Source organism: Grammomys surdaster, unplaced genomic scaffold (genome assembly GCF_004785775.1).
Source record: "Grammomys surdaster isolate TR1022 unplaced genomic scaffold, NIH_TR_1.0 126391, whole genome shotgun sequence".
NCBI classification, from domain to species: Eukaryota; Metazoa; Chordata; class Mammalia; order Rodentia; family Muridae; genus Grammomys; species Grammomys surdaster.
The window spans coordinates 1,039,121-1,059,085 of record NW_021621185.1 but is presented as its reverse complement, the minus strand read 5'-3'; the positions used below and the strand labels follow the sequence as shown (position 1 = coordinate 1,059,085).

Below are 19,965 nucleotides of genomic sequence, written 5' to 3'. Positions count from 1 at the left end.
TCCTGGATCTTTTCTCCACACACCTGTCCTGGCTCTCTTCATCACACTCCTGTCTTGGCTCTCTACTCCACACACCTGTCCCAGGCAATCTTTTCCACACACCTGTCCTAGGATCTCTTCTCCACAAACCTGTCCTGGCTCTCTTCACCACACACCTGTCCTGGATCTCTTCTCCACACACCTGTCCTGGCTCTATTCACCACACACCTGTCCCAGGTAATCTTTTCCACACACCTGTCCTAGGATCTCTTCTCCACACACCTTTCCTGGCTCTCTTCTCCACACACCTGTCCCAGGCCCTATTCTTCACTCACATGTACTGGGCTCTCTTCTTTTAGTCTCACCACCCTCTTCTCCAGTAACTTTCTTTTTAAAGGATATTTCTGAAATTTAAGTCCATGACTAAAACTCATTCTTTAAACTTCTGATTCCTATTTCTAACATTTACAAGCAAACTCAATTCGATGGCCTGGTGACATTTTGAACTCAACATATTAGAAACTGAAGTAATTTTCTTCACCTCTAAAACCTATCACTATTCATAACTGTTGTCTTGCTTAAGAACATGACCTAACATGGGCATTGGTGGGATAACATCACTTATGAAGTGGGATAGGAATGACTGTTAGAGAGAATCCAATGCTGCAGGTCTCACCTTCCAGCAGTTGTGGGTACAATTACACTTAGGAAAGGTATATATGTGTTAATAGAATAATATAAAAATAGTGACACAGTGAAGCTCATAAGCCACCATGCAACAAGGTAGTTGGAATTATCATAAGACAGAGAAGTCTGAGTCACTATTATTCAATCATTTATCAGATAATAAAATGTGCAATTTTTGTGTATGCATCATATATACTTCAGTACTTAGCTCTGACCACACAAATGTATAATGTTTGTGTGAAGATGATTCATATGAAACCCACAAAACTAGGCAGAAATTCTGATAAAATTATCAAATATCTACAGATAAGGGCTATCTCTAAAGTGTGTGTACCAAAAACTTTAATTGTACTAATTCCCCAAGAAAAGACATCAAGTTCTCAATACCATGTGGGCTTAAGATTCTTATTTTGTGATTATCTTTCATGTAGAAACTCAAACTCAATCCCACCAGATTCAGAAGTTAGCTTCCACTTGGAAATGCTACCTATACTTTTAAATATGTCAGTATTTAACCACTTAATGTAGGAGAAATTGAAGGCCAACAAAGAACATGCCTGCACTTAATTTCAAGTGACAGCTAATACAGTACATTAAAGGTTTAATACTATACACATGGTAGTTATATAAATAGTAGCATTAAAAGGGGTTACAACATCACTGAGACATTCTAGATCTAAAACACTTAAAAAGCACATTTGCTGTACAAAGTTGTCTGAAATTATTTTAATTGGTCTCAAGAAGGCTTCAGATTAAAGATGGGCTTTGGCTTTTTCTCATTATAAAGGGAAACACAAATGAATGCTTTTTTAGGCAGGCTAATATCATTCCCAGGGAAACTACCACATAACCTGTGCTACTTAAAAGCCATTAACTACCAGTGAATGTTATTTTCTCGTTTTATGTAAATTTTGTTTTCTTAAAGGTTTTAGTTCTAATAAATATAGCTGGTACAAAAAATATCTTTTTGCATTAATTACCAAGAAACTTTGGCAAAAGGATAGCAAAAAGTTAAAGACAGAATACTTTTAACTATTGAAGTTTTTTTTAACTGATATGAAAAATAATCCAGTTACATTCTCTAGCTCAGCTGCTTACAAATAACTTATCTTGAAAAGAAATCAAGTAAGTCTGTCAGCTATGAAAGTTTATTTTCCATGTGTTATTTAGAGATAAGACAGCCTATACTACTAGATTTCCAGAGACATTAATTGGGCATGAATTTTGATCTGATTTGGTATTACATGGTGCAAAAGCTGACACATTTTCTCTAATATACCCCATTAGAATGGAAAGGAACACCAAGTCTAAAACCTGAAGACCTTGATTTAGAAATGATTTGACTTTGAGGACAGCTAGATGTAGAAAGAGTTCTCACTTGCTCCAGTCCCCAAAGGCTGCGGCACGCAAGCCTACTGTCTAGGTGTTTACTCTGGTGGATGGTTAGTCAATACAGTCTTACATTATTGGATTGCCCTACCTGTATATTTGTTTATTATATTGCGTGCATGTTTCACATGTGGAAACAGAAAGAGTACAGATACTATATCCTCCTTCCCAAATCACCACTGATTATACTTGGCTGAGACATTAGAACCAATGTAGGCATTTATGCCTGTAGCATGCAAAATGTTTGTTTTAATATCAATATGATAGTGCCTCACTACAGCAAAGACATAGTAATTCCAGCAATCATTAAATGCCAGTACAAATAGTGCTCACTAGTAGTCAATGGCATTTAAAGAGGCCTTTGGAGAGCTGCACATCCCTCAGACAGCAAAATTTTCAGGGATATTGTAATCTTTTCAATCCTCTGTGTATTATTCTTGAACAAATTAGTAAAATGCCATATATAAGCTGATGTCAGTTTCAAATTATATTTTCCTTTTTAAAAAAAAATAAATTAAAATAATTACTATGCATATGGACAGAGGTCAGAAGACAACTAGATAAAATCAGTTTTCAACTTCTACCACATGGGTCTTAGGTATTGAACCTTGGTCATCAGGCTTGGTGACACATGCATTTCCCGGCAGAGCTAACTTGCCAGCCCCAAATTACTTTTTTTTTCTAAAAGTCAGAAGCTACTGTTTTTAAAAGAAGGATGATTCTACAATCTCTTCTTTGGCATTTTATTCTTGGGAAGCCAAGCCAGTTAGGTAAATCTTAGCTTACAGTACTGGACACTGGCAATCCTCCTTCTCTATCAGTAGAGGACAGTGATTGTTTAAGGTTTACACAGAAGACCTGTAAACAATCCTTTGTAAGTCATAACCCATAACTAGCAACTAACTTTGAGGGAGAGGTCAGCTAGAAGGAGGATATTTCCTTGGGATCCTACAGTCTAGATGATTCTTCAGTATTTCAGTAGAGAACAGGGGCCCAATAGTTCAGTCAATATTTAGCTGCTGCTTGTAAGCCCAAACCAAAACAGAAACATATGTGAGATGAGAAAACTTGATGCCTGCCCATTTATTTGAAGGTGCATTGTTTATATTTTGGAGATAGCCTAACTCCTTCTTGATAATAAGTCTCCAAGTAGGATATTGATTAGACTCTGATTGCTTGAAAATTATGGCTGATTTTATCTCCCAAAGATACTTATACAATTTCTCCCATCTCACAAGTTCTTACATAATATGACATTTATATCTGTTATCGAGAGATCAAATGGGACAACCTACCAGTGGCCATGTCTCCAAAGCATAAGACCTCTCCCTTTCCTCAGCAGCTGATACTCACAAGTAGGACCTGAGTGGCCTGCACCCCATCCATGCTGGAAGTTTTACTGGCTTAGCTTTGTGCATACCCAAGTGCACATGGGCAGTACTAACTGGACATAGGAGGTTATCAGTAACAATGAAAACAGTAGGACATGAAGAGTTATTTAACCTTATATATAACAAGTTTGCAGCTTTTGTTTGCTTTGACACAGGGTTTTAAGTCTGTAGCCCAGGCTGGCCCAGAACTCACTATGTGACCAAAGCTGGTCTCAATCTTGTCTCATTCTCATGTTCAGCCTTTTAAGTGCTTAATTACAGGTCCATGCCATTATGCCTGCCTGACTGTACGTCTTCATGGTGCACAGTAATGCTATGGAGCCTTTAGACATGCTGTATTGATGGGTTTGGATGCTTGGGTTTTGCATTATCTTGAACACTTTCCATTTATTTGATGAAGACATTCAAAATCCTTTCCTTACTTACTTTGACTAATACAGTGCTGTTAAGTATAAATTGCTCCAGCAACAGAATTTTTCATTCCTTGATAGGAAGATTAATGGGTACAAAGATCTTTTTTTAAAAGCATAAATTTAATACAAAAATCCCAACTTTACAATTATCTTTGAGGACAAATACTTGGCAGATAGTTTAAAAACTTCATAGATGGTGACCAAAGCTTCCAGAGTCTGAAATATACATTTATAGTGTCATATCCTGATCTTATTTTCTATTATACTATATAGACCTTAATCTTTTATGCTATACTTTTTAGCGCATTTGAGTGCATCTTTGAGACATAAACACTACTATGTGCTGACAATTATGAGAAGTTACTCTCTTTATTATTATTAACATTGTCTGTGATTTTACTGTGACATTTTTCTTAGTGTATAATTATAATAGTTTTGCTTAGATCACTTAGAAATGACTCCACAAGGGCTCATATTATGCCAGAAATCTAGTCCTCCTAGTCATGTGTTCTTCAATCACTAATTGTGGGTTAGATATATCACTTTTCAACTCTCTCTCTCTCCCTTTCTCTTTCCTCGTGCACCCATGTACACACACATTCACACAGACATAAGCACACACATGCACACACTCACAGTTCAATCTGTATCTAAAGTTGTATTTAAAAGTTTTGTAAAGTGAAAAGGTTGGTCTGTGTATTTACAAGGAAAAGTATTTAACTCCCTTTATGAGACTTTCCACTTTTTAAATTCCATGTTGTAAGGTTGGAGAAAGGGCTCAGTGGACAAACTGCTTGGCCTGCAAGCATGAACACCAGAGTGTGGAGTCCCAGAACTCTCATAAAAGTCAGATAGGTATGGTGACACCTTAATCCTAACACAGGTGATCACTGGATCAAGCTACCTAGCTGTAGTAGGACGAATCAGTAAGCCCCAGGGTCACAGGAACTCTAACACAGTAGGTAAAGTGGGGAGTGATTGAGGCAGATGACTACCATCAACTTTGGGAATCCACCTGTACACTAGCACACATTCATCTACTCCCACTCATTAGAACATGCATATCTGATTCATGCACCTCCCATGAATTCCATGTTCTTCAAACTGTAGTATGAAGTCATAGACAGACACACAGTTATATGACATGGGATGCTGGGGCTGCTACTTAGAGTAAGTTGCTGTAACAAAAAACCTCACAAGACGTAGAGACTTATGAAAGCAAGGTTATCTATTGCACACAACCCATCTCTCTACCACTTGTGCACCACCTTTCACCACCTGTCCACCACTTTCACATCACCTGTCCATCACCTTTCACCACCTGTTCATCACCTGTCCACAATCTGCATATCACCTTTACACAACCCATCTTTTACCTGTCCATCAGCCGTCTACCATCTGTCTACCACCTATCCATCAGGGCTGGCTTCTTGTTATCTTTATTCCCTGACTTGGGAAAAAGAGTAGCATCCATCTTGTGAGTTCCAGATTTACTGCAGAATGAAAAGAAAGATGGCAGGCTTAAGTGCGGCATGTGTCAGCCATAATAAGTTGTGCAGCCAAGCCTGACATCAGTGTGTGGGAATTTATAGCGAAATCTACCAGAGGTGCTACTGAATGTAGAAGTACACACGATACCACCACAACCACTCAGGTCTCTCTAATAGTTTCTAATAGTTTCTAGGAAAACACCCACTTACGCATGAGCATCTGTCATGCATCTTTTTTTACTCTGACTCTATCTTAAGTTGGGAAACTCTGAGAAAAATTCCAGAACCTTTAGAATTTCATATTTACTGGTTTGCAATTAATCATGGAGTTATGGACTATACAACTGGTAGTGCATCTTTTCTGCAACAGAATTCTAGACCACAAGAGCACAGCATTAATCAACTGGAGTAGCTTCAACTGCCTACTTTGAAAATTTATTAAATAGAAAATATCATTTCCTTCATATAAAAGCAAGTCATTGTTTTTTGAAGATAGATTTTGTTGTAGCACAGGGTAACCCACAGCATACTATGTAGCTGACTCCTGACTCCACCTCTGAAGGTCTGAGGTTAAAGACACATGCAACCATGCTGTTTTTTTATTTTAATTTTATTATTTGTGCTTGGTGCTGAAAAACAAACCTACAGTTTCCTACAAGCACTACCAACAGAGACACATCAACAGCACCAGGCAAGTTAGTCTTTAGAGACTGAGATTTGACCCAGCTTTGGATATGCCTGGAAAAAAAGACAAGCAATGAACTCTTTTTTGTGTAGCAGTGCTATCACCAAAGAAATCAATTGATATGTTACTGAAATTTTTTGGTGCCGCTGTTCATTTCCTGAAGTTGTGTCATCATCAAATACCCCCAATACTACTGAATCTTGCACTTTTCATTAATAGTTCCTTTTGAATGTTTCTATAGCAATAGATGTCTGTAAAGTATATAGATATTTGTATAGGTAATTCTTATGGGCAAGTGCTTACCATCAAGGGAGAACTCATACTTTGTAAACTCGTTTTAGAATTTGCAGAGTCAATGTCTTTAACGAGGTAGAGAATTTCTTTGCCAAACAAACTTTGAGGCAGAATAAAAACCTTGGCACCGTGGGCTCAGTTGGAGCATCTGTGATGCTTGGCAACACATCTGGTTCTATGCTTTGGTGAGGAGACATTCTTCTCATCTCAACATGCAGTGGTGTCAGCCGGTGTCAACGACTCTGCCAGCAGTCCCAAAAAATCGTGTCTCTTTCTCTGTACATTGTCAACCTCCTAAGAGCCAGGGCTGACATACTGCTATTTTAAGATTTTCCTTTTTTTGTCAAGAAATAGGAGTGGAAGACGAAGTTTGTTGCTGCAATAGCTAGCTTTCCTGAAGACTTGCTTTAAAGTATTGATTGCCCTTCAAATGAAAGTTCTGCTATTCTGAGACAAAAGAAATTCAACTATCACAGATTGGAAATAATTCCATTCATAGTTACTGCATGAGTATTCTTACCAAGTTTTCTAGGCAAAAACTTCCACTTTAATTCTTCTGACCTGCCTATCACTCTAGGACCAACAGGACCAGATAACCGAGCCAGTCTTTCAGGTCTTGTATCAGCAAACCTGAAGAAGAGTTAGCCTGGTTGCCAGCATGTTTACACATGGGAGTCCGAGAACTGGAATCTCTAGGTAACTCCTGGAACTCCATTTCTTCCTTCAGCGATTTAACCCCTCTAATTCTTTTATGAAACAATGAAACAGTAACAATGGTTTTGAGAAGGTGACAGCATTGAACACAGTATGAATTTCATAGAATTTTGGCAAATTTTAAGTCTAATTCTCTTGTACTAAGACCACTGAAGCTTCTGTTCTGTTTGTCATTATTTTCTTTTGTAAAATTAGCACTTCTAGAACTTTCTGACACAAACCTGAAAAGGCCATAGTTAAAGTGAATACTCATGGCAACAAAACAGAATGAGTATCAGTCTTTTGGTAGAAACTTGAACTGAATATAATTAGAATTTTACTTAAAAACTTGCATTTTCTTATGTATTTAAGAAACAGACATTAATGTTAAAAGGAAATTTGTGAGAATAAAAGATGGGGCATTATAAGGAAATGTATAGCTTCTATACAATAATATTTCCATGGTTTAAAATGATGTGAAATCTCTCTCTCTCTCTCTCTCTCTCTCTCTCTCTCTCTCTTTCTCTCTCTCTCTCTTAATAGAGAATAAGTCTATATCTTTTTTAATATTCTCAAAGGTCTTGTTACCTAAATGTGGGCATTGCCCACTGCCCCAGTGCTCTCTAGGATAAACTACTTTTAAAAAGTACCACTGTGGACTCCTGTGCCTCACACTCATGCCCATATAAGCAGCACTAACTGGACTATTAAGTTACAAAACAAAAACAAACAAACAAACCAGATGTGAAGTTTGGCGGGAGATGTATTGAAAGTACGGAGGGAACTAAAGGGGAAGAAATGAGGAGTGAGTATCTTGTACATGTGTGAAACTCTCAAAAATAAAGAAAAAATAAAAACCTACTTCTTTGCCAGTTTAATATGTAAGGTTCTAGGTAGGAGCCATACTCTACTGATGGAAAATAACTCATTGTTGTTCGGGAATCATTTTTTTCTGAAATAAAACTTAAGGCAACTTGGTTAAAAATGGTGTTTTAAAAATTCTTTCTCATTTCCATATTGAATCAAGAACTGAATAGTCTCATTGACCAAGTCAATAAAGAAAAGCTAGAAACTTACATTTACTGCTTTACAATATAGTGTTCTTACTGAAGTTGGGAAAACACAGTTGGAAGTAGCTGTAATAGCTACCATAATGAATTATCATAAAATTAGTAGCTGAAAACAAACTTATTGCCTTATATTTCTGTAGTTCAAAAGTCCAAAATGGGTCTCATGAGTCAAAAACCAAGCTGTGGGCAAGGCGCTGGGGGATGGTCCCTGAACTTCCTCACTGCAGCTTCTACAGACTGCCTACATTTTTTTGGCTTGTGATTCCCTTCTCACACTCAAAGGCAACCACAGTCAATATGTGTTTTATTGATTCAGTGCTCAGGTCTTGACCACTTATTTCCCGGGGGAAGCACTTGCTTTTCTACAGTTCTTTGTTGGCCCACAGAGTCTCCTCCTGCTGGCCCAGTATGCATGACAGCAGCATGCTGTTTGGGTGTAGATTCAGAGCCTGTATTTCCTGCCCCTGTAAACAGGCTTTCAAGTCTTCTCAGTGGCACTGAGAACAGAGACTGGGAGACAGCTTGACTTTAGAAGAGCTTGGATCCCATGCCACCTGCCACACAACTTGAGAACTCAACCCTCAAATGCTCTAGCTGTTCCAACCACAGCTTTCTTCTTGCTGTCAAGGCCTGTACCCCCGAGCTTGGCCACAGCTGCACAAGTAGCTGCCACCTGCCATTGCTCTGATGACTTCTTCCACTTTTAAGGGCCTTTGTGATTATATGGAGTCTACTCAAATCCTAAGGATAGATAATCTCACTCCTTTAAGGTAAAGTGATTGGCAGACTTCTTGTCTGTTACAATCATTCCCTTAATGCTGTGTGGTACTCACATCCATACTTTTCAGGGATTTGGCAGGAAGAACATGTTTTGTCTTGTTTCACCTACCCTCACATATCCAAGTACTCCATCCCTCCTCCCCCAACAACCTCTCCTAGCTCTGCTAGGGCAGTGGGAAGAGCTAGCCATGCAGCATCAAGATGTGAGATCTCAAACTAAAGGGCTGCAAGTTGCAACAACATATCCCTCACTATTCGATGTAAGTGCTGAAAGAGGGAATCTGAGCTGATCTGTAACTGTACCTTTAATCCTGTCTCTTCCCTGAGAAAGGTTGTAAAGCAAAGTGAGGATGCCCGGGAGAAAACAGCCTGCTCGTTAGTCTTGGCTGCGCTGTTTACTTCCTGTGTTGCTTGGGCCTCACACTTATGTTCGGCTGAGTCCGTTTCCTCAGTTCAGCTTTAACTGTTTCATATTGCTGGAGTTCAGGCCTGGGGCCTTTTGCACACTAGGCAAGTACTCTATCAGAACTATAGTGCAAGCTCTCAGTATTATGATTGGGAAACAAGGAGATCGAACTAGATTATTTCTTAGTTACCCTTGAGGTTTAATGTCACTATGGTTCTAGATGAGATTGAAACCCTTGAGGATTTGAGGTCATCAGCCCAGTGGGGTTATAATCCCCAAGGTCCCCCCAAACTCCAAAGAAGCCTTCCCTACATTTTGATATATATATTTTTTGCTTCCCCAGAACAAGAGGAGAAGAAAAAGTGGGCTTTCTCCCACGAGAAGTTCTCTGCCTGCCCAGTGAACCCTTACTACAAGCTGAAGTTGATAACTTTTACTATAGACCATGGGCAGGTCTACTCAGCTGCCAGAATCCGAATTCTAAGACTGAAGCCATGGTTCTCATCTTCTTTTCTTTTCTTTTTTTTTTTAAAGATTTATTTATTTATTATATATGAATACACTGTAGCTGTCTTCAGAAGAGGGCATCACATCTCATTACAGATGGTTGTGAGCCACCATGTGGTTGCTGGGATTTGAACTCAGGACCTCTGGAAGTGCAGTCAGTGCTCTTAACCACTGAGCCATCTCTCCAGCCCTCATCTTCTTTTCTATATATCAAGTTTAACCCCCTCCTCCTTGTTTAGGGATAGTAATGGCTAACGAGTATGATGAAATACTTATTGCCACAATTAAGCCATATTTCATGATAATCTTCTTTAAGAACAGGAAGTTATCTTTGGTGGGCTTGATATAAATATGTGAGTCCTTAAGTGGGTCAGAAGTGTGGGGACCTGAGGGAGAGTCTCACTGATGCATTTAAAGATAGCTGGCTAGTAGGAGCAGAAAGAAAATCAAAGCATGGATTCCAGTTGTACAGCTGTAAGGGACTGATTCTACTGACAGGCTGAATCATCCTTTGAAGTGGATTCTTTCCTAAATCCTGCAGATGATAATGCCATCTGACTGGTTCCTAGGAGTCTGACTGTGAGAATCCAGTTGACTATGCCTGTAATTCTATATACAACAGCACTGCAACCACACATTGTCTTATACCTTAAAGTTTGTGTTACTTTGTTATATAGAAATGGAAAATGAATAAAGGATTACAATTCTATCCCAGTTGAATGTGATTTAGGATTTCTTAAAAGAGAATTTCCTGTCCCCTCTCATTCTGCCTTTCTCCGCAGCCTCTATTGGCTTCCTCGCCATGAAGTTATTTCACTGAATGTAACTGGAAAATGCAATTTTGTCAGATTAAAATCTCCTCTCATATCATTTAGAATTATCTCTTTCTTTCCTCCCTCACTGCTGGTTTAAGATGCAGAGATATATGAATCTTGGGCACAGTGTACACATGTTTGGGTTGGAGAATCAAACCAGAAGATATAGATTTCAAGAATTAAAGCACATGCTGAAGTGACTCAAATATGTTTCGTTCATTGCATCTAGCTATCTGGAAACAAGGAGCCATGACAAAACAGCTAAAGAAAAGGGAGAAACTGTGTAGGCATAAATGCCTGAACACTTTCATATCTTTTATCAATAAACATTACTAGAATGTAATGCATTTGAATTCGTGTTTTTCCTGTGGGTACCCAGCAGTCTGACTTCTGCTTACCGATACCACGGCTGGATCTTATTACAGTGTAGGGCACACTGTGGGAAGCATGCTGAAACTTTTTAAAGTACAAAAGATGATTGCCCTTGGTTAATTAGATGTCTGGATTATGCAGATTGGCCACTAAATGACTGTATATGATGCGGTGTGAACACTATTATATGGTTGTTGATAGTAACACCTAGGAAATATAGTTAAACCTGATTTTGCTTATTGTCTATTAGAGAAAGGAATTGGTGTTAGATTAAAAAAACATACCAGACTGGAACTTTGCAGTTGAGAGTTGAAAGAATGCTCTATGGAAAAAGCATGTCGCATGGTCAATTCAGAAAATAATGTTGTCTCCAGTATAACTCAATTCTGCTCCAATACCATGCAGCTAAGTGAAAATATTGGAAGGTAGTGACTCACATGCCAGGCTCACAATTTAAAACTGATATTTTCTGCATTTGTGAAAACCAAGGAACTGGATTAAGAGAGTGGCCATTTAAATATAAATTTGAGCCAATGTAGACAATGAACTTTATAATGAAGAGTTAGTCTGTGGCTATAACTCTCCACTGAATAAAGAACTTTTTAATAAAAAGCTAGTACAACAAAAACTTAAAAATCATAATTTGGAAAAGCTTCAAAATTTGGTTATGCAGGTGAACTACAGTTGAGCTTTTACCAGTTTTTATCAATGTCTTTCCGGCTACTAAAGCCAACACTAAAGAAAAACTATTGCAAAGCTATTATGTCAAGTAATTACACAATACTTCACGTAATATATCTTTATCGGTTTCAACTTCTTGGAGATATATCTTTTCTATGTATGTAATTATGCTGAGGGAAAACACTACATGCTCAAATGAAATAAAGGACTTCAGTGTATGACTACAGGATCTTGTCAGGTAGCCAGCGACTTGCCCTTTCATTGTGAGTGACTAATGTCAATGCTGTTCTAAAGAAAGACACTTGTCATAATCACCCAACAATTCGCTAAGTGAAAGCACGTGCACAGGCTTAGGCAAAGCCTGCCAGGGTCTCTGCTGAATGGGAAGCAGGTGCTCACACTGTGTGCCACACAATACCCCATTTACCCTCAAGTCCAAAGGTTACACGACTAATAGCTGCCTTGCGGTCATCAGGAAAAGCAAGACACTGGCCTGGCAGAACATCTGGGACATATTTTACATACTTGCAACATATGCTTCAGGTTCAATTAAAGTGAGGCTTTGGCACATGTATTAATTTCTTTACTTTTATCCTATAAGAGGACTCACTGACCTGACCTCACTATTATGCCATATGAGGAAACAATGAACTAATGAGAGCTACAGGCCAGTACCTGTTTGCATGGTGAAAAAACACACTTGTCTCATGAAATTCCATTACGCATGACTCGACACACAAGCTTTAAGTGAAGGAACCAATGAAAATTTTAGAATAGGCATTGACTTTTCTTCCATTCAGAGACATTGATAGTTAACTCACAATGTGTACTGCTGTGAGATCCAAGCCGAGGGACAGAAGCTGGCGAACGATGCTTGCAGGATCTGTCCTACTTTTCTCATAACAAAGGCTTCACATTTCAAGATGCCTTGTCTAAGAGAACTTAGATGTCTACTTCACACAACTACAAGTGAGATTTTAGGTTCTTTTCAGTTTAAGACACGATGGTCACACTTTCAATTTCTCACGGTTAAAAAAAAAAAAGCGGGGAGAAAGACCTCATCCTCACACACCATTCAAATAAAGGGTGGGGCTATGAACAACAGCCAGCTCATAATGAAAACATACTACTTGTCCATATCAGTTACAGACAAATTCAGTTGAATTCACACAGTAACTGAAGCCCTCACTTTCAGTCTACTTTGGTAACTAGATCTGAAACTATGTGAGAACTAGGGTGTCAATTGCAGACAGTCAACCTCTAGTTCACTGTACATACAGAGCCTGAGAGTTGGTACTTCCATCCAGATGTGGTCAATCGTCTGTGTTTTGGTAAGCTGGTTAACTAGGGATGTCTATTGTTGACTACACCTAAGATCTCCTCTATTAAAAAATGAACAAGAAAAGGGAGAGACATACAACATTAACAAACTGTCTAAAAATACATGGGGTTGGCTTTCAGCAGGGAGATACAAAAGGAGTAGACTTCACTGGGGTTTGTATTTATTAGTATTTCTAGGGAAATGCCTGCTGCTAGGATGGATCTTTATGGTGGCTTTAATAATAAAGCAGCAACAAGGAAGGGAGAATGGCCATAAATGGATGGCAGCTCAGTCTTTATCAGCAGAGAAGTGATGATTCAGAGCTGGCATGTTGAGTTAGAGTACAGGCTCTCCACAGCTATACAACTGACCTTAACAATAAATCAGGCCAGTTATTGCCAGGGGTGTTTGTTCATGTTATTTAACTTTAAAACAAAGCGTGTTTGTGGTGTGTCTGTGTGTGTCTGTGTGTGTGTGTGTGTTTACAGACAAGAGATTTTGCTAGCTTCATTTTGATCATGATGTTGATGACTGAATGTTGTACAGGAGAAAAATTTCACATAAAGGCTCTATCAATGTGAAAGCATTTACAGCAGCATGAACATGAAGCCGGGTGTAAGTATGTGCGTTTCCTTCTCCTGCAAGCATCAAATATTAGTCAGGAAACAACAATCATTCATGAGGTGAAGTATTCAGTATGACTTTTCACTTTTGACACTTGCAATGCTTGCTTCTAACACAAATTCCTATCCCAGAATAAAAACTATACATCTTTTATGGAATCAAAGGTCAAGGGCATAAACTAAGATGCACCGTTTTCTTCCTTCAAAAACATAATTTCTTTATGTGGTCAGTTTGGGGCAGAGATCAAAATCTGGTTTTGTATACCAAATAATGTTTAAGTAATTCATTTTTCTTCCCTGACTCCTGGTCTCATCTTAAGATATATTAAGTTTTAGATCTACAAATACCCAGAGATCACAGGGTCAGAGAGTTCCTATCCAGCTTGCTGGAGAGAGCTGTTCTCCTAAACTTAGCCACTGTTGTGGTGGTACAAGGTTATGCTAATTCCTCCCTTTCCCCAAGCAACCACCAACCTAAACAACCTAGAAATAAGCTGCTGTTTACTGTGCTCCCCATCCCTAAGCCAAATAGCAAATAAAATTCAAGTCTCTCCAAAGGACTCTCATGATGAGGAGGCATGGACCATTACAGATCTAGGCAGGACAGTGAGCCCAGGGCTGTTTAAATGTCCACCCAAGCATAACACACATGTTCTTTTGATAAGCAATTCTTAAAAAACTATAGATGACAACAACCATGTCCAACTCATGCAGGCTACTACTTTTTCACACTTGCCTCCTTCCCCCAAAGCATAGACTGATTTGTAACATTCAAGATAGGACACATTTTTGCCCTTCAAAAACAGTTGTCACTGCCGTGATCTTCACAATAGCTATCAAGTTCCAGACAAGTTGATTTTTTTTTCTTAGCAGAAAAATATCTGACCCAGCTCTGGACAAAAGCAGAGAGGATTTATAGCCATTTCTTCATCTTTGCTGCATGCAGTGGCATTGTTAGGATGATAAACAGCACTGTCCAATTTTCTGGACTCAAAACACTTCAACTCCTTTTTTAACTGTCTGTGAAAACAGTGTCATGTCTGCAACTCCCACCCTCAGGTACCCAGCACTGGGAAAGATAATTACCTTGTCATCTCTGTCATCTTCTTCCTCTTCGTCCTCCAGCATGTCCTCCACTACCTGCAAATAGAAACACACGTTATTTTTCTGCTCTTAGACGAGAGGATTTTGTTCTGTCATTTTGAACCCTTTGAAACACATGCTCTGAGGGAGAAGCTTCATCTAGAGAGGAAGAGTATGCAAGTGCTCAGCCTGTAACAGATTAAAGCCATGGAAGAGGAACTGGGTGAGGAGATACCTACTCTCGTGGAAGGTTTGGTGCCAACGGATCTGAAGTGTGCAGAAGGTGAACTCGTATGCATCTGCAGGTTGCTCTAAGTTATAAAATTTCCTTTCTAGCTCTTCTGCTGCTTGTTTCAATCAGGCATTTTAACACGAAGCAGGTTAACTAAGAATGAAACAGCACTTCTATTTCTAACTTACTTTTTTGCCCAACTATAAGATACAAATTTATTTCTATTAATTGATTCACACTGGTGGTCTGTGGCCTAAAACTAACAATGAATGTCTTTAATGGTCCCAATTTTAATTCTGATGTATAAGATCAACTTGAGTGATTGGCTCTGAGTCCTACTTTTCGATTTTGTGGGTTATCTGAAATAGCCTTTTTAATTCTTTGTGATTTTTATACAAGGTTCATGAATATATATTACAATTATAAATATATTATATAATTAAATATGAATAATAAATATAGCTTACATTGGTAAATATACATACTTTTCAATTTTATTTTTATTTTATTTAATTGCCTGGTGTTTAGCCTATATTTGCCACTTGCATATCTGATGCCCTTGGAGGCCAGAAGAGAGTTTCAGATTCCCTGGAATTGGAGTTACAGATGATTATAAACTGCCATGTGGCTGCTGGGGACCAAATCTGGGTCCTTGGAAGAGCAGCCAGTGCTCTTGACCTCTAAGCCATTTCTCTAACCCCAGTATGCACACTTTTGAATGGGAAAGTTATTTTGGATTTGACAAACACTTTTTATTTTCTTTGCTCAATATATAATTACAGACTTCATAAGGCAGATGGTCTTCAGAGGGTTTGAAAACTTTAAGGTTACACAATAATTTCTAGTTCTGCCTGGGTTACAGAGAGAGCCTCTGCCTTAACAAACTTAGCAAACTCGAATTTCACATTTCAAATAAATATTTTACTCACAATAACATGCACATGTGTGTGTGCCCTCTGTAGAAACTAAAAATATAAAACCATGAGGTATTTTTCAGGTAGGCCTCAGAGAACTATAATTATGTAGAATGTACATTCTTCATCAATTCTAATTCTTATGATGCTTTTAAAAATAGAGTCTGAATATCTCAAAATAGAACTAGTTGAAAAACAGTTATCAAGTACTTTGAAGCTTCTCTCATCAAGCTTTTGATGATGGCAGCACCAAGTCCTTCTTTTGTGTGACTCTTTCATACAAACAGAAATAGATTCTGAGTGAAAATGCCAATAATCCAGACTATGTTGGAGAACTGTGTGAATGAGACACTGTGTTATTCCCAGGTACATTTATCAAGTCTTCTAAAAGCCTTCTGGGACTTTAATGAATAATCCAAACACCAATTTCCTGTTCTCATGGACCAGTATATAATTAAAGACATCTGAAATCACAAAATTGTTCCTCATTTATTGTCACACTTCATATCTCTTGTTAAAAAGTAGGACTTGAGGCTTTCTTCTCAAACACTGTGTACCTTAGGAGGGTCCCAGAAGTATGATGTGCTGCTTGTCATATCTGTTGAAAATGTCTGTCTTTGGGCAATATGCAACCAATCCAGCCTTCAAAAGGAATCTGTGCTTGTGATATTCTTTAACTATATTCAAACAACTCCTAAGTATTTGTCATAAACGTCTGGCCCAAGGTGTATAGTATAGGTAATGTGTGAATTAAAAGATGAGGAAGCACACAAAGATTCCATCAATATTCACATGAACCCTGTAGGACTAAAGGAGGGGCTATCAGATAAGTCTTCATGAGGCCTTTAAGTTTTCATCAGTTTAAAGCATTCACATTATACATATGGACACAACAGTGACAATTGTGGTGACGTATGATAGGATGTTCAAACTGATTATTTGTGATACAGGTTAGGTTTCATCAAAAGAAGTCACTGATCCTCATGAGAATTTTGTAAAAGATGACTTTATACCACAAATAAAGAAACAAAGTTATCTTATACAAATTTAGGTTTAAATAAAGGACTTTTTCCTTTCTTTCTGTTTTGCTAAAGTTGGCCTTGAAGAGTCATATAAAATATAAAATGAAAATAAACTCAAACAATGTTTGAGCTAGTAATGAATAAAATGTATTGTAGGGTTGGGATTGGTTGCTTAGTGTGTATAATCCGGTATTCAGTAGTCAGCAACAGATACAAACTGTGTCCTGTGTCTCATCTCTACGACACTCGCCATCCTGCCTCACTCCCGGAAGGCAAATGTGACAGATTATGTTTTACATATTGCAAGCTACATAGCAGTTGCTCAAGAAATATTTCTGGTCAGATAAATAGATAAATTCATCATCTGGCTGTCATATCCATTGGCTTGTTTTTGTTTTTTCTAGTGTCTGTCACCTCTCCTGCTTCAGCCTCTCAAGTACTGGAATTACAGTGTAGCATCCACCCTTTATTTCACACAGCTGACCCAGCTCTCATGAAAGATTTATGTCTAACCAGTGTTGTAAATGAATTAAGGCAAATGATAGAAACGCTTTGAAAGAGTTGCTTAAAGAAGCACCCATCTGCATCTAACTGTAAGGATCCAGGGATCCTCACTGTCAAATTAACTCCTACAATGTCTAAATATGATTAAACTCTAAAACAAACCACTTGACTAATTTATACATTTTACAAATGATATTATATTCAAGTGTGACTTGAGGAGGTCTACAGAATTGGGCCCTTCTTTTGTGAAGCCCAAACTGTTATTACCCTGCCCGAGTGAGTAATTGGCTACATGCAATTACTCTACAAATGTGCAGCCAGATCCCCCCAACACAACCGTTTGCTTCTACATTTGGCAAAAGAGTGTCGTGTTGAGAGAGGCCTTTGTGCTGTATACTATCGAGGGCTTCCTTCCTCTGTTGCCTTTGATTGTCACATCACAGACATGTACACATGAGGATTGATAACACATTTGATGGCTTCCTACTGCTTTCTATATATCACTCCAGAATGAACCCCACCAGTATATGCTCAGGTGAAGCTTAAAATGCTTTGGAAACTAATGTTGAAAAGAACCCCATCCCACAGGGCTGGTTAGGATCCAGTGAGATCACACAATTCCTGTACCAAAATAAGTTCTCAAAAATGTTAGCTAATAATGAAAGCAAAATGTCAATATTTCTTTAACATTAACTTTGAAAATTAAATTATACCCCCTTTTCCCTGTATTCTGATTGATATAAAATTCTGTTTGGTGTTTTCACTGACCCTAAGAAACACATGTCGGGTATACGATGAGTGAAGATGAAGAATCTAAACTGAGGCAACGGTGGACTTCATGACTGATTAATGACTCAGTGAAACGAACAGACAGCTCTGAGTGTACATGCAGCTTATAAGCAGGGCTGTGCGATCAGACACTCCACCTAACATAAGGGGCACAGAAACAGCAAGTGGAGCTAAAAAATCTAAACTGTGTACCACTAAAGTGCATTTAACTATGATGTAAAACTATAGCTTTCCTAGAGACCTCAAACAGCACCTGCTATTTCAGTGGAGTGCTGGAGTATTAATGCTTAACTAAGGAAGAAAAATAGAAAACAAAAATCCTTGCCTCAAATGCCAGCTCTGTGCTCTTCAAAGAAACACAAGTAAGTGCTATATAGTTCATTGTTTAAGTGTTTAAAGTTAAATAGTGCAAAATTTGTTAGCAATAATTTTTTATTGGGTGTTTCATTTACATTTCATATTTTATCCCCTTACCCCATTACCCCCCTCCCCTGCCCAGGAAGCCCCTATCCCATCACCCCTCCTCCTGCTTCTCTGAGGATGTGCCGCTACATACCACCCACTCCCACCTCCCCAACCTCAGATTCCCATCCAATGGGGCGTCCAGCCTTCATGAGACCAAGGATCTCTTCTCCCACCTATGTCTGACAGGGCCATCCTCCCTTACATATACAGCTGGAGCCATGGATCCTTCCCTAAGTGCTCCCAGGCTGGTGGTTTAGACCCTGGGAGCTCTGGTTGGATGGCATTGTTGCTCTCCTCATGGGGCTGCAAACCCTTTCAACTCCTTCAGTCTTCATTTTCACTCCTCCATTGAGAACCCCATGATCAGTTCAATGGTTAGCTGTGAGCATCTGCCTCTGAATATGTCAGACTCTTGCAGAGTTCTAAGGAGACATCTATATCAGGCTCTTGTCAGCTTGCACTTCATGACTTCCACTTCAGCATCTACCTCTGGTGACTGCACATGGGATGGATACCCAGGTGGAATGGTCTTCAGATGGCCCCTCCTTCAGTTTCTGTCCCTCACTTTGTCTCCATATTTGCTCCCTTGAGTATTTTGTTGCTCCTTTTAAGAAGGACCGAAGCACCCCACTTGGTCTTCCTTCTTCATGAGCTTCATGTGGTCTGTGAGTTGAATCTTGGGTATTTCAAGATTCTGGGCTAATATCTAATAATCAGTGAGTGAATACCATGTGTGTTCTTTTGTGATTGGCTTACCTCACTCAGGATGATAATTTCTAGTTCCATCCATTTACATAAAAATTTCTCAAATTCGTTGTTTTTAATAGCTGAGGAATATGCCATTGTGTAAATGTACCACATTTTTTGTATCTATTCCTCAGCTGAAGGACATCTGGGCTCTTTCCAGCTTCTGGCTATTATAAATAAGGCTGCTATGAACATAGTGGTGCATATGTCCTTGTTATATGTTAGAGCATCTTCTGGGTATATGCCCAGGAGTGGTATAGCTGGATCCTCAGGTAAAGCTATGTCCAATTTTCTGAGGATCCACCAGACTGATTTCCAAAGTGGTTGCACCATCTTGCAGTCCCACCAACAATGGAGGAGTGTTCCTCTTTCTCCACACCCTCGCCAGCATCTACTATCACCTGAGTTTTTAATCTTAGCCATTCTGACTGGTGTGAGATGGAATCTCAGGGTTGTTTTGATTGTCAGCAATAATTTAATTACTAAATACACACACAAACACACACACACACAGGTAGGGCTGGGGGAAGAGAAGGAAGAAGGGTGGGAGGGTGGGAGTAGGGAAGGAGAGAGAGAGAGAGAGAGAGAGAGAGAGAGAGAGAGAGAGAGAGAG

At 38.9% G+C, this 19,965-nt stretch overlaps 1 protein-coding gene across 2 annotated transcripts in view; it reads right to left on the bottom strand.

Moving 5' to 3' along the window:
- Mctp1 (multiple C2 and transmembrane domain containing 1) overlaps positions 1-19,965 on the bottom strand; it is a 333,870-nt gene that overhangs the window by 63,956 nt on the left and 249,949 nt on the right. For both annotated transcript variants that reach the window (XM_028760130.1, XM_028760129.1), the window contains one exon: positions 14,683-14,736. In XM_028760130.1, coding sequence (XP_028615963.1) covers positions 14,683-14,736 — 54 coding nt within the window. The remainder of the gene's footprint in view (positions 1-14,682; positions 14,737-19,965) is intronic.